General features: G+C 42.4%; 1 protein-coding gene across 1 annotated transcript in view; it reads left to right on the forward strand.

Annotated features, from left to right (window-relative positions):
• The window catches only part of LOC139283797 (transcription initiation factor TFIID subunit 4-like), a 77092-nt gene that overhangs the window by 34271 nt on the left and 19204 nt on the right, over positions 1-23617 (forward strand). Inside the window, exons 12-14 of the mRNA XM_070903838.1 lie at positions 1611-1736; positions 5871-5927; positions 19336-19458. Coding sequence (XP_070759939.1) covers positions 1611-1736; positions 5871-5927; positions 19336-19458 — 306 coding nt within the window. The remainder of the gene's footprint in view (positions 1-1610; positions 1737-5870; positions 5928-19335; positions 19459-23617) is intronic.

Here is a 23617-nt window from a genome sequence, read left to right on the forward strand (position 1 = left end):
TCCTTTTCCTTTTTTGTGGTTTTGTAAATGAGGTGTGTGTGTGAGGGAGGCATGAAGCTCTGTGAAGCCACTCTGTTGACATCAGCGAAAAAAAAAAGAAAAAAAAAAAAGAAGAGAAAAGACCAAAAGACAAAGCGGCCTTAAAGAGCAACCGGGCTTCGGCAGCGGCGGCAGGAGCTACGGCAAGAGTGCAGGCTCAGCGCTGCAACAAAGGGGAGGGAGGCTGGATGAGAGAGAGAGAGAGAAAGAGGGTGTGTGTGTGTGTGTGAGGGGGGGGTGTGCTGGCGATGAGACTCCTCTGATGTGTCTTTGTGCTTGGTGCCACCCAGCTTCTCTCATCCACTCATGGAAACACACACACACACACACACACACACACAAGGAGTGATATAGAAATCAAGTGCAAGAGGAGAACAGAGCTGCATAGGAGACACGCAGACACACGCACACAAACATGTGAAATAAGCAATTATCCTATTAACTTTTGATGACCTACAAAAGTTGTTTTCACACTTGCCTTTCCATTTCCCAAGTGGGAGGTGATGCGCCACATGCAAAGAAGAGAGGCGTAGTCTGTAAATAAAAAAAGTTAGTGTGTTCAAGTCTGTTGCTGTGATCAAACGGGTGGTGTTCCAGATGAGCCGTGTCTTAAAGTTGGTTTAACCAAATGTGCAGTTAATGATGAAGGTATTTTTTATGCTTATCAGCAGTGCATGCCTGACTTATTTATTGTAATTTTTTTAATTGTAATTATGGGTTTTAATGGTGGTAGTACAAAGTCTTGAAGAATACTTGTCACCCTCTCAAACATTCTCACATAATAATGCACAGTTATTCATTATCACTCTCAACTTATAATGACGACTGACCCATATGCATATTCTCAAGCATACTTAATAATGATCGGCCACATCTTGTAAAACTTTTGGCCATTTGCTCTATCTGGCGTTCAGTCCTCTCTGTCTCATGTTGTGCCTCCTCTTAGCACGACAGTGTTTCTGTATGTTGTCAAAACAGAAAGTGACCTGGTTAGTTCCATTCACTGAATCGTGCTGAAACGAGTCGTAGATTCATCAGTGAGGGACAGAAAATTGATTGACAACAATTTTATAATCGCTAACTCTTTTTTTGGGGTCATTTTTCAAGCGAAATGGCTAAACAAGATCGCTGGTTCCAGGTTCTTAATGTTGGGATTGTCTGTTTTTTTCTCTGTTCTATCATTTTAAATTGAGTATTGTGCCGGGCAGAATTCACAATGTTCTGATGTATAATACAATAAATGATATTCCAAACAAAAACATTTAAGGATTAATCAATAATGAAAATAATCATTAGTTGCAGACTGGACTGTAGAACAACAATCTTATCAGAACTGATTACTCATCTGCTGTTCAGCACTAGATGACTCTAATTATTGTGGCTACATAAAGAGATTGGTGGAGAGTACGTGACTCATCTTGCATCGTTTTGAGATAGTACGTATAGATGGACTGAGGGCCGCCCTGAAGTTCTGAAATGTGTGCCCAGAGCTTTAGAAGCAGCCGTTGAAGGGACTCGCTTTTTTTCCAACTGTTGCCGTCGCAGTGATTTTCTCTTTATCTCCTTGTCAGGATGATGAGTGCTATGAGCAGTCTGCAGACGTTCGCTCTCAGCTTCGCTTCTTCGAGCAGCTGGAGAGAATCGAGAAGCAGAGGAAGGACGAGCAGGAGAGAGAGATCCTGTTGAAAGCCGCTAAAGTAAGTTACTGTCATCCTCACCTCACCATCCTACAATGTGTGTGTGTGTGTTTGTGTGTCAGAGAGAGTTGCTATGTCCCCACGCAACAGCGTGTTTTTGTGTACTGCTGTGTGTATGTACACGCATGTTGCTCCTGCGCAGGCCCTGACAGATGAATTAGAGTGTGACACCAGTGGATGAAGTGACCTCCCTGTGTCCTCCCAGGCTTCTGGCCCCAGGGCGCCTCTGTCCTGGCTCTTCCTCCCCGGACACAGCGAGGAGGGGGGGGGCTCGTACACTACGCAGCCCACATGCACCATGCAGCCGTCACACACTCACCTACCCCATGTACAACCTGCAAAACATCCCTCTATCACGAGCCTTGACAGCTCAGGGGAAACAGAGCATCAGTTTTAAAAAAAGAGATCCAGTGTGAGATTGTATCAGTCTATCTATCAATACACTATATACAGCTTTTACATATGTTGTTCTAAACATCTGGTGTCAAGCACCAGGAAGTATTGCATTTTTCCAACAGCAGTAACATATAAGCTGCATTAGTAATCATGACCAGAGATGGTTGCTTTGTTTAAACTGTATGAACAGAAATTCCAAGGAAAAAGCCTCATAATACTGTCTGCACTGCTGGATGTAGAAGAGGTCTTTAGAAACAGCACAAATACATTACAGCAATAACCTTTTAGTACCAAATCTATTGCAAAAAAGGCTATAAAATTACAGATGTCACAGCTTACAACTTTAAGCAATAAGCCATAATATCATTAACTTTTCCCAAACACCACATATCTAAGGTGGCAATTAGAAAAAACAACAGTTTGGGATACTGTGTTATACAAATACTTTTCACTGAATCTTGAATAATGATAAAGTTTTATTCATGGGCCTGTAATTAGTATATATTTAGTAAAGAGAAATCTAATTGCCAGTTTTTGTTTCAACAGTTACCAGCTGCTAGCGCCTACATTACCAATTCAGAGAAAATTTTAAACTCTAGAGCAAGCTTCATATCCAATATTAATTACTTACTTACTATCACTGGGATCCTGCTTTAGGAGGAAGTACAGCTGGTGTGGACCCTTCCCAATATAGAAGGTGTAGTCTGAATAGTCTACAGTGAAAAAGCTCGTGACACAACAAAACATATAGAACAGGAATACCTGCACTAACTTTGCATGAAAGTATTAAAACGACTTATTTCCAACAGAGTCCTTGCATTGACACCTGTCCACTATTCTGATCCCAGCCCTGTTTATCAGTAAAAAAAAGGTCTTCAAATTTGGAAAGATCACCACTGACCAAAAAAAAAAGAGAGAGAATCTTTTGCAAATGAAAATGGCCCGTGGTGCAACATTAGCAGAAAGCTAGGTTAATTTAATTAATTTTGAATGGAGCCAATGTCCCACAGTAAAGATTCTCATTGCAGCACACCTCACCGTCTTAATTGCATTATTACGCTCTGGTCCTGCCATGCAGGATATTAGAAAATCCTCGAGTTGATGAATACTGGCCACCAAACCTTATGACCTGTCTGTCTTTTCTTTTAGGAGAGACCAGATAGCCTCACTCCTGGTTGTGAAAAAAGACATTGCCTCAGCAGGAAACGACACTGTGAAGTGCGTTGTTAAAAAAACGACGCTTTTATATCCTCTGTCAGTGCCCAGTTCTACATGGTTGAACAGTGTAATCTCTTTTTTTTTTTTTAACTGTGAACAGTTCTCTTCATTAACAGGATTAGTGAAGAACTTTTGCAGATTTAGCCAAGTTCTTGTTGGAAGGGCTTAGCCTGCGGCTTTTTGGATTGCATGAGCAGCGTCGAGGATAGTTTGACTTTACCTCAGAGCCATGTCTATGGCTTTTTGGCCCCTGTTGCCATGGTGTTTCAGTTCAAGGAGAAGTTTGGAAAGCAAATCTTTGCCTAATGATTGTACGATGTACACCACCACATTGCCTGATAACATACTGGCATTTTTTCTACTATTTAACCATGTATGCTGCGACTTTTTCTATATTATTGTATGGACACAAGCATATTTAACACACCTGTTGTACCTCTAATGCCTGCAGTCAAGTTAACTGATTTAAAGGAAACAGGGAAAATCCATCCTAAAACACTGTTCTACCTCAAAACTCCATGATGTTATGCAGCCAGAAGACAAATTACATAAATAGCTCATCTCACTTTTTCTCATACAACACTACTGCTCTCATGTCTAAAAACAGATGTAAAGTGAAAAGCTTGATATTGATTATTGGCTAGTTGAAAGTGTCTCTCACTTTTCAGCAATTTGTAAAACAAATGAGAAAAACCACATAGATGAATAAATGTATCAGCGATTACAGCAAGAGGAGTGATAGGAATAGAAGTTTCACCCACTGAACTTAATATTTGGAAGAATATATTGACAGATTATTCATATCAAGTTAACTTCACTCTTTCCACATGCAACCCCACAGCAAAATAAAACCGTCAGTACAACCCTCTGGGGGTTTAAAAAGTAAAAGAGGACAAAACTAGTCAAGGTAAAAAAATAAAACCAAAACAAAAAACGACAACACGCCATCCCAAAATAACTCCTGGAATATGATCAACATCACATATTGTAGTTTTTTCTTTATTATTTATGTACAGTACGCTCCACTCTGCCAAACACAACAAAGCTTGTCAGCGTCTACTACCCAGTGCTCTTCTCTCCTCTGTTCTCTCCTATAAGTGGGAAAACCAGGGCAGCTGACAGAGGAGATGTAAAGCATGCCAGTGGCACCGCTGCCCTCTGTAAACAGTCCATCTGTACCAACCCCTCCCACTCCTCCGCCCCTCCGCCACCCTGCCTGCCTGCCTGCCTGCCTCTCTCCTGCTCGAGCGCCCGCTAATTTGACCTCTTGAATAAGAAACCCAGTAAAATAATCCCCTCCACCCCCGTCTGCTCTCCTCCTTCCTTCACAACAAGCCCTCCCCTCCTGTACTCTATGCCGTCCAGTTAAAATATGACTCAAGTCTTGAGGGATGCTCCGGCCAACCGGAGGGCAAACACATTAGTCTTAGTTGGGATACCGACCAGTACGTGAACCGCCTGATATATTTAAAGCCAATTAGCAGGAAGGCTAGGAGGAGCAGCTCTCCATCCATAAGGCGGAGAAGATGAGCAGAGGAAGGGGAGGAAGGGAGGTAGAGGGTCGAGGTCATCACTCTGAGTGATTTGGGATTGGAAGGAGAAATTAAATATGAAACCAAAATAGATATTGAAACTCTGTGATGTACAGAGTGTATTGTAAAATATATTCAAGGGAGATTTTATTGTTTGATATACCTTTTGAAATGTGTCTGTGAATAAAAGAAAGGTATTAAACTACATACAGGACTGATGCTCTAGAAGAATATTTGCCAAAAGACATATTGGACAACAAGGGAGATTTATGTTTGCACAAATGTAAGTGGACCTGACCTCAGCAAAACTAAAACACGCATAGATTATATCCAGATCCACAAAATAGCAGCACGCAGTTAGTGTGTAGCACCATAATCTGCCTGTATTGCCTGCAGTGGTCAGCCGTACGTGGACATTTGGCTGTGTGGTGAAGGATTCCCAGGGACAAGTACATTCACCCAGATCTTGGCTGCTGATTAAAATAGAAGTGCTGTGTTGTTACGCCAGGGACACACACACACACACACACACACACACACACACACACACACACACACACACACACACACAGCAACGGATAGCCACACTGGCTCATAGTGACACACACACACAGCCACAGCCACTGATACTCACCAACATCCTTTGCCCTGTGTGTGTGTGTGTGTGTGTGTGTGTGTGTGTGTGTGTGTGAGACTGTGTGTGTGTGTGTGTGCTGGCTCGTGCAGAATTTTTAATAACCTCTTTTGATTAGAATCCCCCTCCAGCGGCTTATTTAGGGCTGGATTTGGAGCGGGTTTAAAGGCCACCGGCCCCCGGGGGGCGCTCCATTGCACTTCTCTGAATTCAAATACGATGTCCTTGACACCTCTGTATCCTGTTCCCATTTTGCACTATTTTTGCTGCAGCAGCAACAGATGAGTAGCGAAGGGGGGGTGGGCTCCTTAAACCAGCTGTTAACCTGTGTTTTTCCCCCCCTTTACTCCACAGAGTCGCTCCAGGCAAGAGGACCCAGAGCAAGCTCGACTGAAACAGAAAGCTAAGGAGGTAAGCTGCTGCGGAGATCATTACCCTTGACATTTCCCCGACTCCAACGTATTAATTTTTCATGCCTCACTACATATGTAATGCCATTTAAAGTCGGACTTAAAAAAGTTTGAGGAATTATTCGTGCCGATTGATGCCCATGTGTGGAAAATGATTTTCTGCGCACCAAAGACACCCTCCACCTCCCCCCTTCTTTTTCTTTTCCTTTTCTTCGTCTATTTCAGCCTCTTCATCTTACACCAGTTTGAATTTTGACTAACTGCTGTTCATTGAGCCCTTTTTTGGTAGATGGGCTATCAGGGGAAGGACACACAGCCATAACTGTAATAGGTTTGTTCTGCATTCATTTTCTCATCTCCATCCTTTTTGTTAATTATATTTGTTAATGCCATTTTGTTGTAACACAAAACTGCAATATTTGTCTCAGCCTACTTGCTACGTTATGGCTTAATAGAGAACAAAAAAACATTTCATTTTCTTTTCTCTTTGGAAAAGAGTCAAATTGCAACAATAGTTCAGTAAGAGCATAAAAGAAAAGCAAGTGGATGGTGAATGAGGGTTTCAGATGTACCAATTCATGCTCTACATTAACTTTTACTACTACAAAGGAGTAAAAAGAGTTATTTCCTTCTTCAAGTAATAGGCCGAGGCACAGCACGTAGTGTTAACAAATTGGGAAATGTTTTACTGATGTAGTGCACTTCTGTTGGCAGTGCGTTGCTATATCCTCCTCTTTTTGAGTGCAGGTCTTGTATATGGTAAAAAAGTCCCAGCGGAACTCAGAAAGTAGACCACTCTTCTTTTAGCGGTTGGTTAATGTTGTTTACGCAAGCGAAATAGTTCTGTCACAGAGGAAGTTTGCATTTGTTTTTTTTTTCTTTGTTTACTCCAGAATAACTTCACTGGGTGCTTTCAGTCCTGGGCTCGCTAACAAGGATCAAGAGGATTGTGTGGAGCTTCCATAGAGTAGTCTGAGTAGGCAGAAGGATAAAACAAGCACCACTCACCTGTTGTTGTTGTTGTTGTTGTTGTTGTAGAACTTCAGGAGCAGACGTAGTTTCTTCTAAGTCATTTGCTCTTTTGAAAAAAGCCTTTTATTCATCTAGGTAAAGTTTACTGAGCATGTGTGCACTTTTCTCACTGACACCCTAATTTATACTCACACAGCTCTACAATTTTACAGCTCCCCAGTGCAACCACTGTCTTTAATGTTGGCCACTCAGCCATGTACATTTAACTGTAAATTCCTTGCTCAAGGGCAACTCAGTGTTGTTGTTTGGCCAAAGTATTTAATTTGTAGGATTTTCCTAGCCAGTCTGTGATGTTGAACTTGTGACCTTCAAGTGACGAGCCCACTCCTCTTACCTCTGGCTACTGGCAGCGCTCTGTCTTTTCTCTGCGTCTCTCCTGGACATTTCTTTTTAGCAACATCGAGCCCTGCCGCAGTTTAGAACATTCACACTAGATCTCAGCCTACCCATAAGCCCCACATATGCAAATGAAGCAGCGTAATAGGCAGCGCGATAGGTTTGCCCCAGGGGCCATGTGATCAAAGTGGATCTCCTCCCTGTTAAGTGGCAGTCCGCTCGTCATCTGGATACGGCCAGATTAGTGCCTCGTGAGGAGACGCTGCCTGCACGTATGCACATTTTTATTTTCATCTAGAATTTTAAGAAGGTGGTTTGGAAATTGTTACTTTATGTAATGCTTTCTCCCGCTAGATAGAGACGAGGAAGACTCCCAACCCCCCCCCCCCCCCCCCCCCCCCCCACCTACCCACACACACACACACACACAAAACCCCTCTTCCACCCTCCCTCACCTCTTTCTTTTTTGCTTAATGGCCGTCGTTTCTCAGCCCCCGTGCCTCTCCGGTTTTCATCACCTGAGCTGGCTGTTTGTGTCACTGCAGAGTCTGTCGGCAGCTCACACATCTGTGCAAATTTCATCAGGATAATGAGCCCAAGCTACTCTTCCAGGCGACGGGCAGACGAGCCAGCCTCTCTTTAAGCCGCTCTCCTGATCACGCACACACACACACACACACACACACACACACACATACACACACACACACACAAAGCAACCTCCACCACCAAACAATCATCATTTTGGGGAGATGGAATTACAGCGTGTTATATACTTGAACCAAGTGTTGGCGCGTAAATTGAGCTGGCACATGATTTGTTTTTAAAAAGGCAGGTGCAGCGTCTTGTGAACTACTACTGTTGCAGGCCTGAGTCCAGTGACCAGGTATTAACCCATGACCAGCAAATGAATGGTATGAATGGGCGAGCTCAGGTTGATATACAGCACAGAGGCCAAAATCTCAAATTGACCTCAAAGGGCTTTACAATCTGTACAACATGCAACACCTCCATCCGTAGACCCTACTTTAGATAAGGACAAACTCCACAATAAAAGGAGAGACACCTCAGGAAGAGGGACAGAGAAGGGATCCCTCTTCCAATGTGTATCCATGATCCTTCATCATACCCTGGTTTTAGGGTAGATCCACACAGGCCACATAGTAGGTGCTTGAATGGCTACAGTTAACCTACTGGCACTGCTCATAGTCTCTCTTTTAGCCTGATAGCATAACAGTATTATTAGTTCTCGCCTTTTCACAGTCCATAAACGTTAATATGGTATCAATAAGGGCAGGTTAGCAAAAAATACGAAATAAAAATTTAGATTAAATAGATTGTTACCTCACAATCTAAAACGTGTTGTTTGGAGGAACCAATATCAATATCAGTCAATATATCAATGGGATCCACCACCTTTCCTGCATCGTTCAGTCTGTCACTTTAACTCAGAGCTAAGATTGACCACTGCTGGCCAGATTGCCATGAATTTGGTGTTCATGTTCCCCAGAGGATGAATCCTAATGTTTTTGTCATCTCTTGATCTTTCTTTTACTGCTTCTAAATAGGCATGTTGCCATGCACATTCATGCTCCCCAGTAGATGAAACCGTTCTATTGTGGACAATCCATGAGCATTCTGCTTGTGCCACCCACAAGCCAACTCTGGAAACAACTTATCTAATATTATTACAGGCAAATGAAGTTGCCATGAGGTTTACAGAGAGCAGATCCATGCTCCCAAGGGGAAAAAACCTTTGGTTTTTAATGCTGCTTTAACTACGATATTAGAAATACCCCAAAAATTCCAAAATTGACAGTAGAGATGTGTTTTTTGTTCAATAGTTTTGAATTGAGGGGTAATGAATATTGTAGGCTCTAGGTGTCACTAGCAGGGCTTTAGGATTTTAGTTTTGTATATTTATGTCGTTATGCTTCGAATTGTGTATCTGTATTTGAACCAACAACCTAACCCACGACCTTGTCACCGGCAGAGCGGGCTGGTCAAATGGATGCTGGCAGAGGTTTTCCATAAGAGAGAGGCAGAGCAGTCTAGCACCTCTGTTTCCTCCATTCACTACTATTTGGCCGAAAGGTCAGATGGCCTATTTCAGAAATGCCCCCAGTGAAAATCAATGGGCAAATCGTGGAGCTCAGTTCCTGTTTGTTGTTGTTGTTGGTGGTGGGTCTGTGTGTTCTGTCTGTTCCATCACTGAGGCAGGAGGCCAGGCAATGCCTAGTCATTGAGAGTGAGAGAATGAGAGTGAGAGAGAGAGAGGGAAGGAGACAGAGAGACAGAGACAAAGAGACAGAGAGAGAAAAGGAGACTTGCGGTGGGAGGGAAAGAGAGGGGAGGCAGAGAGAGATAGAGAGGGAGTTAAGGCCAGTAGAGATACATCACAATGTCAGACACACAGACACACTGCAGCCACAGATTCATCATCGCAACCGCGTCTGCAGGCACAACTGGACACAGGAAACGAGTGAACTGGAGAAGAGGAGTGGAGCAAGGACAGGCGAAGAGAGACGAGGGAAGAGGGGAAAGACAAATTGGCTACTACAGCTGGCCAAAATCTGGCCAAAAGCTCCTGTTGTGGCCCGTTCAGCTGGTAAAGCAAACCACGTCAAGCCAAGAACACTAATATTTCCACTGCATGGCATCGTTAATATGAGTTGGTTAACCCAACCGTCATAAACTACTGCTCTTTTCCCAGTCTTCCACATAACTTGCAGCAAGACTCCACTTCTAGCTTAGAGTGATTCCAGAAGACTTGTGTGAACTCAAACAGGAATCTCAAAGGTTTTTGTTAAAATCATTTTCGTTTCATTTTCTTCTTCAGGCATTGAGAGATATTCTTGTTGCCCATTTTGACGCACCAGCATTGCTTGAAATGTCTCGAACCTCTGCCGAATTAATTCTGCCCTACCTCAACTTTGAACTTTGCATGGCTCCAATTAAAAGCCCGCAGTTGTACATCCTTCTTTGCTGTATGTACAAACATATATGTTAGAATCTATTAGCCGAATTAGACTAATACTCGTGTGACACATGCACAGCCATGGTCAAATTTAGCATATTTTGCCTAATTTCTCACATAATACAGAATTGTGCATGGTATTTAAATCACAACCCTTTGCTCAGCCAGTATGCACCAGGCCTTAATGCACATGTACATGTTTCTTGATTGGCCTGGCATCCTCCACAAGTGACCAGGTCACGGAGAGACTGGAATCCACCCACACTGAAAGCCCCGTCAGCCAGAGCCTCACACTTCTCCAGAGAGGAGAGGCTCTTGTGTGTCAGAGGACAATGTAGCAGCCCCTTAGTTTTTATTAGGCCAGTTATATCTGCGAGTTCATAGGCTCTCATCCTCTGGCCCTCCACAAACTGCTCTGCTCAAAGAGGCGCTCTCCCCCATAAGGCAGGCCCCAGGGCATAAAGCCTGCTACCCTCCTCCACGTTCTCTCCCTTTCTGTGCTGACTTTCAAAGAGAATTCCTGCTGTTTTGTGTGTCCCAATTCATAGTTGTTATATTCTTGTCTTCTGGCCTCACAGATGCACAATACCTTAATATGAAAAGAAAAGCAGCAGCAGCAGCAGCATTCATGGTCAGCTCGTGGGATTGTGAGCAGAAGAACATCATGCTCATGTTCTGCTCAAGTGGAAGGATCATGTGTTTTTAAACCTGTTTCTTTTCAACAAATTAGGTTACGCATTACTTTAGCAGGTGTCCTTTCTTTCAATATAAATTCAACAGGGTTTCTATGTTTTTTTAAATATCATACAAACGGTTGATGTGGATAATTTAATTATCACATAAGAAAGGTCTGTTTTGTAGGTCCTCAAGATGTGCGGGCTACTAAATAGTACACTAACCCTATTTTTATTTGTTGCTTTGTTGTCGGTAGTCTCAACTTCAGTTTTTTTTTTCACCTCAAGACATATTACAAGAAAAAAGTAGCAGGCTTTAAAAGTACCTTTGGTGTTCCTGTGTGTTTTCGAATATTACAAAGTGCTGTAATGAGAAGGAAAACAACAAAAAAGGAGATTTTTTTTTTTTGCCTCAGAGGGAGATAGCGACTCGTCTCCTCGCTGTACAAGCCTGTAGGTTCACTTTTCTCTTTGTGCGCCAGAGCACTCCTTGGGACTCGAGCGACAGGGGAATTGGGCATGCTGAGCTACGCTGGTGGCGAGGTGCCAGCCTCCTGTGCCTGGGATATAAGTGAGAGGGAGGCAGGAGGCAGGACACGTTTCAATTAGGCAACAAACACCGCACACAGAGGATGGGGAGAGGGTGAAAAAAAACACCTCAACCTCACCAGCTAACTTCTCCCTTCTGACCTCTCCCAAAAACACACTTCCCTGAACCACTCTGCCCCACCTTTTCTCTTCGTTTCCATTTAAAATCTGAGGTGTCATTTTTGTGGAATTCATATGGGAAGGACAGTACCGGAGGTCTTTGTGAGGTGATGCTAAGTGTGCCAGCTCGGCCTGCATGTTTCCATTAGATTGTCATGTTGGCTAATTAGAGAGCGGCAGCATGATTCACCTTGTTAATTAGGAGGACTTGCACACCATGTGCCTGGGGGCGGTGTGGGGAAGAGGAGCCCAGCCTCAGAGCCTGCTAGTCGCCTGCTGCCTATGAAGATTCCCCTTCTCATCTACCTTTCACTCCTTTTTTTTTGATTTGGAAATGAATAAATCATTGAGATCGTCCTCTCTCGGAGTGTGAATATCTGAGTTCTCATCTTTTCCTGGATGCAAATTAGGCGTGATCAATAGAAGGTGACGAGCGGCGAATCTAAATGTAAAAAAAAAGAGAGAGACAGGGGGAGAGAAGACTGCTAGACGAAGCACGCCAGCATAGAATGAGACAAAGCGAGAGAACATTTAAAGTAGGAAATTTCCCCTTAGATAAGCAGTATTTTTAATGATCACCCCTCTCCTCCTGACACTCCGATGTAACACCGTCAGAATCTGCTTAACACTGATTTCTGGCTCCTTCATTAAACACTGTTCCTCGGCAATATGTGCAGCGCAAATGTTATTATTTATAAAAATAATACTTACTCCGAAGTAAAGGCATCAAGTCTGTTAGACACATTCAATTTATCCATATATCTCACACAGTATCCCTCGACACGGTTTAATTCCTGCAAATAAGTTGCAGATGAAGAGGAACCGCAGGGTCATGATAGTGACACTCACATAATGACCTTAGCTCCAGGGACGGCTGAGGGCTCTGAATAATTGGTCCTTGGCCCTGGAAACACTTCTGACATACTCAGCTTCAGAGGAAATGGAACACTCTGAGCCAAGACTATTAGCGCATGCATGTATTTTGAATTCATCTCCATAGGTAAAATAATACAATCACAAACGGATTTACTTGAATATTTAAGGAGATTTGTGTGTGTGGAAAAAGATGATGAAACAGAATTTAAAAGCATTATTTTTTAATACTCTTATTCAATCTTGACTGATTTATTATCTGTTGTTCAAGAAGATTGGTATTGGTACAATAGTGCAAACACAAATTGTTTTAAGTGCCGTGTCTGATAAATACAAAAAGTTTCAAATACATACTGGTACACGTGGCTTTAAAACAACATACTGTACTGAATCTGTGCCCATGACTCTACTGTATACTGTATATATTCAACATTGAATACAATACAGTGCAACTTTACACCTTTAAGGCCAATTAGACATGACTCGCAGTACAGCATGTATTACCATGCATTAGACATGTATTTTCATACACAGTATATCTTCAGTTGTAAAATATTTTCTCTTGGGGAACGCTGCCACATGTAATTATTGAGTTCTGTTGATGAAGTCATACAAGTCTCTCTCCAGATTTAACACAAAGACTTGCCTACATTAGCAGTTTGAGGCTGAACTCGTCTCTTTGTAGTCTCTGAGTGCAGATGGAGAAGTGAAACCTGATTGGTTACTGCAAATGGCCCCTCTCCCTGCAGCAAACTAACTGCCAGGCACTTCACATGAAGAAAGGCCTCAAGATGCAGCTCCCAGATGTTCACGTAATGTCGGCCATGTGGGTGTCAGGTGAATGAAATCCATGGAGTACAGACAAAACACATGCATAAAATGTCAACACACTCCTGAAGTAGGGGGGAAACTCACACACAAGGAGGTGCACTGTTTTTGATACCAGCATTTGAAATTGGTATTTGATGAGGCTGGGTAAAAATATCTCTCATCTGACAAAGTCTACTGGACCCTCATTCATGAAACGTGTACATGCAGATATTCAAATAGTGAATAAAATACAATTAATGTGAAGACAAGAGTTTACAGCTGTGCTCTGTGAGGCTGCACGTAGGCACAGCTAACATGAGCATGCTAATATGCTCACAATGACAATACTAATGCTGATGCTATGCAGGTATATTGTTGTATAGTGTTGTTTATGTGTCTCCTTAGTTAAACATGTTAGCGTGCTAATATTTGATAATTAGCACAAAGTCCAGCTGAGGTTGATGGGAATGTCATTAGCATATGCATGTATTTGGTCATAAACCAAAGTATTGGACCAATTGAAACTTTGACCTGATGATGGCACTAGATGGAAAAGTCAGAAGTTCACCCATCCAATAGTTGTCGAGAAATTTCACTCAAAACCATAAATGTGAATCTCGTGGTGCCGCTGGAGGTAAAGTCAGGGGATCAACAAAGTCATGAGGATTCACCCCCTGGGTACCGTGAATGTCTGTGCACAATTTCTAAATCTAACAGTTGTTGAGACCAACCAACAGACTGACATTGCCATTTTTGATGTTGGAAGGTGCATGGCATAAAATCTGCAGAATTTTGCTTTTATTTGCTTGAAATCGAGAGGTGACAGTAAATGAAGGAAGACAACATGCATTAAAGGTTCTGGTTGGACCGGTGTTGTCTTAAACCACAAGGCTACCAGGACCACCCAAGACTAACATACTTTACAGTAAATAACAGAAATATGATGCTGGTACTGAAGCTGCCTGTCCTGCTCCTGTAGCTCTTACATACCTGGCAGCAGACAAACGTTTGTAGGTTTCTGGTTGTAAATCAAGCCACTGATTTACATTGCTGAGACTGAATATCATTATAACTGGTGTTCATTTAACACGGTGCTAGTGTTAAAGTACTAGTGTTTATAGACCACACCAGTAGAGTTACTTTGAAGCTGTAGATTTTTCTGTGTATGAATGTAAAATCATGATACTGTCATTCTTTCATGAGATGTTTTGTTACCAAGAACAAAAATGTTTTGATGTCAGTGTTTTAATACATTACGTTTACATTGCCGTATCGTGTATCAAAACATTTTGATGTATTTTAATTATTGTATTAATATCTACACACCATTACACAAATATCGGTGTAATATCAGTGCAGCAGATGTCAGCAGCCAGGTGACCTTCTTCAGTGCATTCATTGCACTTCGTATACAGTACGTCTCAAAAATCATTTTAAATGTGTTTAGTTATTCATTTAGATGCAGCTTCATTCTTGTCAACATACTCCAATAAACACTTTCCATTGTAACCTATAGCTCAACCTATAGGCTAACAGGGGGGCATTCACCAAAAGTGGCATATGTTATGTCTATATGATCCCTGCTGAGCTTTCTATGGGGGAGAGTAAGAGACAGACCAACTCAAAAACCCATGGTCTGGCTTTTATACTATGGTCTTTGCAGGGCAGAGAGCCCTCTAGCTTCCTTCACAGCCCTGTAGCTGCTTGTGACGTCAAGCAGAGCGTGTTCTGCTCTACCAAGGACATCTGTCTGTAAGCGTCTGGGGGGCCGCAAGCAGCCCCCCAGGCCAGGAGGAGGAAGGGAGGGAGGATGGAGAGAAAAGGCTTTGTTAAAAACAGCAGAGATGGAGAACGGCAGGTTGGCCATCATGGCTCCTGCAGCCCATCCTCCTCTTCACTCCAAGCGTATCAGACCGCTCTAAGGTTCTTGCTGTATTTTGGACATTTTTGCATCATAAGGGAAGATACTGCTCATTCTTCTGTGTTGAGAAAAAGCCCTGTTATTTCTTATTTTGGCCTTGATGGACATTTTTATCAGTCTATTAAGGGTAAAGAGCTTGAAGTTGGTCAAGAAGGAAACAAAAAAAACACAATAGTAAGACAGACAAATGGATCTCATTATTTTCAGTTGCACACATTCGGCACAATCCATGCATGTTTTCTTATTCTCTCATTTGTAATAATGTAAATAACAATGAAGTGAATCTATAAAATGAAAGAATCTGATTTCATCCAAGCTACCTAAATCAATATTAATACATAAATAAATAGTGAATTAGTGTAAACCCATATTAAGAAATGGATATATTTAGAAATACTTGATTTGAATGCAGTGAACGTAATTCACATTTGCAAAAACAAAGGAGGGCCGTAATAAGTTCAGTCAACAAGGCAATGACAACCATTAGGAATGAAAACATTACTAATGTATAGCATTATTTAGCTTTGATTTTACACCTTTTAGTGTGTTAGCAACAGCTGTATTGATTCAGCCGCTGTGTGTTAAACTCCTGAACCAGCCTTCTATGCTGCTGATAAATATTAACTTCCACTGCCCTCAAACTAGAGGTCTTAGTCTTATTTGAATATGATTTTGGGAGAATCTTCCAGGACATAACCCCACGACACGAATAATCTGATGAATACATGAAATTTGATATCCAGGGCCTGGATTTTTCAAGCATATTCAATTCAGATTTATAGCTGGAAAAAAAGATGTTGTATTTCTGGGGCGAGTTGTGGGTAATTTCGTGTTATATTTTTTACTGTCATAAAACATGGGACAGTGTCATTTATTCTCGCAGGAGAGCTTTAACTTCAGAGAGTGTGTGTGGAAGTTTTATCTCAACGGCGTATTTTTGTCTTTAATCAAACTTTCAGCGCAGATTAAGAGCGAGTCTGAGAGCCTCGATGAGCCCTAATCTGATTAATATCAGATTCAGAGCTTCAGTGTTTGCTCTTGTGCATTGTGCCATCATAGTGTTAACTAACACACATTTTCAGTAGCAGGGCACTCAACATCTCTAAGAGAGCTTTGTGCAACTGCGACAAGTGTTTCCCCAGAAATGCACGTTCGTGTTTGCATACACTTCCCATTTCCCCACACTGACCGTAACACCATCGCCTGACTAAAACCTCCTTCTAACAAAGCTGTAGATTGATTCTGTCGGGTATCTTGAAAATGTTCTACATCTCCTGACCTTTGTTAATAATTTGACTTTACAAGTTCCAGTTCCCTGCTTTAAAAGGGCATACAGGCAGACTGGAAGCACTGGTATTTACGTGACTTTAGAACAGTAGATATTTATGCGGTACCATTGATCGGACCTGGCAAATGTATGCATCCTGCCAGCTGGTTATTCTTCCAGTGTGGGATGAATCTTTGGAGTGACCTTTGCAGTTTTTGCCCATGATTGTACCTATTGCTTCACATTGCGGAAAGGGTAGTTCAGAAGGTAGAGAGAGATTCTTGTACTTGTAGGTCACAGGTTTGATTTCCTTACACCAACAGTACCAATCTGCAAAATTAATAACAGGTGAGAGTGGTGGCACGTTTTGAGAGATTGGTGGCATTCTTAACAGGAGACTTGCTTAACACCAAAAATAATATACAGAGTGAATAGTGACCAGAGAATGGTACCAATACCCTCATGACTAAATCAACAAACCCTGTACAGTTCAGGACAGTTGATGACACCAATCTAAGGACTGAAACTGTATCCACATTCCTTTGTAGTTACTGCTACTACTTCATATCATTTGTGCACCTGCATGTGTCTAGATGAACATACTTTATGTAAATGTTTGAATTAAATGTCATTCAAACAACTCCTAAGGGGAAAAAAACAAATGTATGAAAGCCTGGCCCAACTCTGGCTTGTATCAGTTGGTCGTTAAAGGAAGGTAGGCTCGGCGTAGTGGCACCAGATTGAAATCAGAAATCAGTCTCCCTGTGTCATGGCGGCTTCTTTACTGACGGGAAACGCAGACTGGAGGGTTGCAGATGGTAAAATGAAGTCTTCATTTATCATACAGTCATAAATCTGAAAATGCAGGCAGTTGCTGTGGGCGCTGGGAGCCCATGCCTGGTGCCAACTGCCAGGCGGAGATGCCGGCATCCTGGTGCCATCAGTGAGATAGCGGACCTCTCTCTCTCTCTCTCTCTCTCTCTCTTCCTCTTCTGCTCTATCGCTCTTTCCCAGATCACTTTGCATAGGGATTCTTTAAGGTCAGGCCTGGAGAGATTTGTGTGTTGTTTGTGGCAAAGCCTAATAAGGTTAGCATTGATAACATTAATGCTACATTTACCATGTGGACAGGGGCAATAGTCATCTCCACGCTTCGCCTCATCCAGCCACGATCCCCAGTTTCTGACTCCATTATACCCTCTCTCTCCATTTGCATAGCGTTAAGAGCCTGATTCCCTACTCCACATTGCCTGAAATGACTTCATGTACATATACATACTATTGCTACTAATTAGTATTTGTGCTGCAGTATATACACTTTCACCACTATCCCTTTTATAAAATGACAAATAAATGTGGTTTAGATATTCAGCTGCTTGGTACTACTGCTATTATTTCCCCTACTTTGTGTTGTCAGCGTGTTTGAATCTTTCAACAGTTCCGCCGTGCTAAATGTGAAGTGGCAACACCCTAAAGGGCATGCCTTGCCAGCGGGGTTTTAGGAAAAAATCAGAGACAACTGCATACACATTTTGGATCAGACTTTATACACCAAAGCAACCTTTTACAGAGCGCCATCTGAAAGTAACAAGAAATTTTCCCCCGATCAGACAACATACATGCCTCACACAAACACCAGCGCCCAGTGAACGCATGCTGAGAGATAACATAAAAGAACATGAAAGACATGAAAGCGCACATTGATTGTCCCTGTTCGCTTCAACCCAGGCCTCTCTCCCCCAGCGGGCAGGCACGCAGGCAAGCTGGTGGGTAGGCATTCCCTGTGCTGTGGCCAAGATTGATAGGCACGTGTGTGTGTGTGTGTGTGTGTGTGTGTGTGTGTGTGTGTGTGTGTGTGTGTGTGTGTACTGTGTTTGCATGTTGGAGGGAGTGCTGACATCCTCTGTGCCATGGCCCCAGGCTCTCACACATCCACCCAATAGAAAGGGCAGCTCCCAGCAACGCTGGGTTCCCCCTCAGCCCTTCGGGTAGACATGACATTACCTTGGGCAGTGCCTCCCCACAACCTCCCCCTTATACATCACAAACTGCAAAAATCACAATGGGACCATGTGACTACACACACACACACACACACACACACACACACACACACACACACACACACACACGATCTTTCACAAGAGCTCTGTTAATGGCTGACAACAGGCTTCCATTTTGTTCAGCTCAGGAGAGATTATACAATATATGAATGGACAGATAGAAGTAAAAAGAGGGATATCTTTCTCCTTTACACCCACATATTTTAATTTCTACATTTGATCCTACTCTTGTCTCATTGCTCACTCATTCTCACCAGCTCTTACAGCTCTAAGTTTTGGTTGCGAATGCTGCTAAAATCTGAAATTTCACTTGTGTGTCTACAAGTAATTGTCATGGTGCACCTTTATGTGGTTAACATACACAGAGCAAAGAAAGGAGTGTTTTAGAAGTTGGGAACATCAGTGTTACCAAGTTAAAAAGCTACCTTAGTGCACTTCTGTATCACAGATGGTTGTTTTTGGTGGCAATGTTTGTTATGTGACTGAGCCTCTATTATCTTCAAAGCCACATACAAGACATTTTAAAGATTTGTACTTTACTCAAAGGTTGTAAATATTGGTGTAAAATTCACTTCTTGTTTAGAGACATTAAATGTACATGTCAGGGTGGCATTGGACTCACTGGTGCATATTGATACCTTGCACATGACGTACTTATCAATCCAAACAGATGCATGTGATACTGGGGCAACACTACACCGTGTACAGGGTACGGTTATTTTCTAAATCTTTGTGTTGTCTTCACCAGATGCAACAACAGGAACTGGCCCAGATGAGGCAGCGAGATGCCAACCTCACAGCACTAGCCGCCATTGGACCCCGCAAAAAACGTAAAGTGGATTCACCAGGGGCCACCCCATCAGGGACAGAGGTAAGAACGACACTCACTTAATGGCTATATTATCACATTTTATGTCATATATTGACACATATTGGCCTAATTAATCATTTAGGCTTTGAAGTCAGATCTCTTACCACCCTACTGATGATACTTTTACATTACATTACTACCAACTTGGCACTCTATAAGAAGTACAAGATAATATTTTTTCTCAGTTTTTTTTACCTTGCAGTGTGTTTTTTGTTGAGACAGCTTTCAGTGGTAATTTTCATGTTCCTGTCATCCCTGACGGTGGTAAGTTCAAACATGGAGGGTTGCTAGATATGCAAAAAAATGAGTCACTGAATATTTATCTGCAAGACAGTGAATAAGAAATAGAAATCTATAACTGCAGGTAAAGCAGTGGTTTCCAGTTCTAGCTGCTGGTCGGATAGTTGTTACTCCTCTTAAGCAAGATGCTTTGTTTTAACGCAGGGTATTCTACTGAATCTAATTACTGTGCTGTTGTTCAGAGACTCTAGGTCGCACATCAGTCACTTTCCACAAAATGCTCCAAACTTTTCATGTGTCCATAGGTCAAGGTCTATGGTAGTCAGAAACCCGACACTTGGGAGATGTGAGACTTTTTTATTATTAACATAAGGGCAGCGACCGACATTGATCCTAGAACAATGAATCAATAATATACAGTAGGCTGTGGTATTGAAGTGAGAGTAAAATCACAGTTAGTTTGCTGGCTGCACAATAAACAGTCAGCTTTTTGTTTATTTATTCCCTGATCATTTTGCATACTTTATGTGTGTTTATCTACTGTAGTGTTCTGCCTGTTGTATCTATCTGCCTAATAGCTACTGTCATAGCTGTTGAATTCTTATATATCAGTGTTCAACAGCACATTTCGTTACACCATTTTGTGCGATTCAGAAACAAGTTTAGCGCCTCAGTGCAGGCAGCCTGGCTTTGTCATTCCTTGCCATTTGAACACTCAAACCAATGATTAATTTCTTTACAAGAAATCGTAGTTTACTTTATATTTCTATACAGGCACAGCCTGTGTATGCTGTTGTCTTGGCCTCCACTTCTGTCACTGCTGATGCAATAACATTTGGCCTCTTTTGGTGGAAGATGTGATCATATCAGTGTCCACTCTTGGGACTTCCTTTCTAACCAATCAGCTTCTATTTAAATGCTTTTTCAAGTTCATTTAAATTCACACATAAATCTCACCAAAATTAGTTATGTAATACATTTGAAATGAAGTCAAGATGTCAGAATGCATAAGAAGACATAAAAATGGAGATTGGAAATAAAAATAAAACTCCCGGAGGGAGTGTGACCCTAACCTCTCTAAGAGCTTTCTCTTTGGCTGGCTCTTCAGCTGTCAAGTAGGAAACACTGACAGTTTGACATATTATAGGCTATGCTGTTTACTGAGATAAACAGAATGTGAGTGGATACATATTATAAGACTGTAACTACACAAAAATATTTGTTTTCCATTTTTCCAATTGTAAATGGATAAATAACTGTTTATTGGTTGATTGATTCTGTCGCATATTTGTATTTACATGGAATTGCATGTTGTGCCAATAGATTGATAGGATTCTAATAGGATTCAAGTTTATTTATAAGAACATTTGAGAACAACACTTACTTAGCAAGGTGCCGTGCACTGCACAATACATACGCAAAGCCACAAATCAAGATACAAATAGCTAATCATTAAAATCAGAAGCAGAAGAATAGACATGGGTTTAGAGCAATGGATACAATAGGGGAAAAATAGGAGCATACTGTAATTTAAGCACCCAAATAAAATATAGAATGAGCAATATTAGAGATAAGCATAGCCAAAAAATAAGTACTTGGGCTGCGGCATCTGTAATTACAGCGATACTGTCTAGGCGACTAAGTGAAATTATTGAAATTGATGATAGCAACTCAGATGAGAGGAAACAGATGTACGTGTGCATATTTAGATTTTGCAGAGTGGCCACAGATAACAGACTGAGTGAGAGGTCAGTTCCAGTTGGGCATCGAACTGATAGTGCCGAGGTTGTGTGGTGAGGGAGCTGTGAAGTGCACTGGTGGGTTGACGACACTGTGTGCGGCCCTCTGAACCATTGTTCTCATGTTTATTCATCTACAAAGTGGATGAAGATGAACAAATCTGAAATCTCCGATTAGAGTCATGAGCCAATACCTTTCTGGAGGCACCAGGGAGTGGGTTTGTTTTGTGGACAGGGTTCTTTGTTGGCCTCCCTCCCCCCACGGCTTTACTTTTTGGAGTCATTGTATTCTTAATACATCACACACATCCTCTTCATGCTTAAAACCTGTTAAGAATTGGCCAAGTTTAGGAATCTGTCTCATAACCCACTTTCCACATTTTAAGTTGAACGTGACGTGACATGTAGATGGTAGGAGATATGTGTGTATGTTACATGGAGCATGGTGACATACTCCCATGTGACTTGCCTAGTCTGTTCTTAATTAAGATGAACTGTGTTTTTTGTAAGAAGCCGTCTCCTGTTTGAGGTTCCATAAGCAATGACTTGAGTATCATATTTCTCCAGCACTGGGTCATACATGAAGTCATGCACAGTTGCTGTACCAAGTCACATTTTCCCTTAGGCAGCAGGGGAAACATTTGAATTCCACATATTCATCTGTAAATATGATGAATCTAAAACAAGCCTGAATTTTGAATGTCAATTGGTCATTTTAATAACCTGCTTATCGAGTTGCATCTTCACATCCTTCGCTTAGCAGCAATATGCTGCAGAGGAGCATAGTAATGCACCCGGTAAAAAAGCATAAATAACAAAATAAAAGCATTACTTCTGGTCCTTGAGTGCAGTGCCAACCTCTTTCAGAATGTTTTACCCTGATGGGTATTAGCCCGCGACCTTCTGCCGCATTCAAAAAAAGCTGCTTTCTCAAACTGCTTTCCCAAATGCAGTTATACAACATAAACATGAATATACATTATGCTGGAGTTGTTGTTCTTTTTCTCTTATTTTATCCCCTTTTTAATGTCCTGTTCATGTTTAATTAGAGGGGCATAATGAAGTGAAGTCACAGTGCCCCTCCTCTGGAGTGATTGCAGAGAGGGCGGAGGAGGAATCTTAACTTATATTCACTTCGTTTTCACCTCCTCACATTTCTTCATTTCACATGGGCTGGAAGCGCCTGCAGCGTTCTCTTTCCCTTCTCCAGAGCAAAGTGAATGTGACTTTTCTAAGGGGGTCACAGGATGCCTGGAGGCCTGTGGGTGTTACTGGACTGTTGCCTGCTCTTAGCTTCACTGAGGGGCTTGTCATAGATTTCATCTCCACAGAAATGAGCCGGGGGGCCCTGGCCAGGAGCACAAGCAGCCAACGTTATGAAGGGCCCATGCTGATTATTTCCCTCTGACATCGCATCCTGAGCTTTCCGCATTAATCCCAGACAAAGGCAGCCCTTCAGTGCTGTGCCAGAGCTCAAATTAGGAGCCAGATAATGGCCTTGTTGAGATCCTGCTCTGTTCACCGAGAGGCAGAGCTCCTGTTGAAATCCTCCTCTTCAATATTCCTTCCCTCCTACTTGTTCTTTTCCTCATCAGACCACCTTTCCACCATGTTCAGACTGTGACGGAATTCGGGTGACACAATTTTGCTCCATCCCCCCCAACCCAACCCCCTCCGCCCCCATTCACCCACCTTTAATTTGATGGTGGCTTGGCCGGGCTTGGGCCTGTGCCTGGATGTGGATCGCCACGGGCTGTGAAAGTGATAGCCAGTCAAGACTGGAGTGTCTGTCTCCAGCCTGATCTAGTCTGCAGGAGGGAACAAAGGGGGCCTTACAGGGCTCCGCAGGGTGGATTAGTTCCAAGCAGCCAATGGCTGGGGCTGCTGGCTGGCTCGTTGGAAGAGGGCCTGCTGTGGCTGTGGCCCCAGCGGTGGGTCACTGCACAGACAGGGGCCGCACAGGCACACACACACACACCGCAAAACCCCCCTCCAGCTCAATAGTCCCCATCCTACAGCCCTAACCCTCCAATCAGCACACACAGGCGTTTGAAGTACAGCACATACGTCAAGGGTGAGCTACCTTGAAGAAGGTGGAGGGATGAAGTGCAGTGACAAAGGGCAGCTGAAGGAGGATGGAAATGCCCTCAAAACATTAGCTTGAAGATGTGGACACTAAT

This window comes from Enoplosus armatus, chromosome 1 (assembly GCF_043641665.1).
Source record: "Enoplosus armatus isolate fEnoArm2 chromosome 1, fEnoArm2.hap1, whole genome shotgun sequence".
Lineage (NCBI taxonomy): Eukaryota > Metazoa > Chordata > Actinopteri > Centrarchiformes > Enoplosidae > Enoplosus > Enoplosus armatus.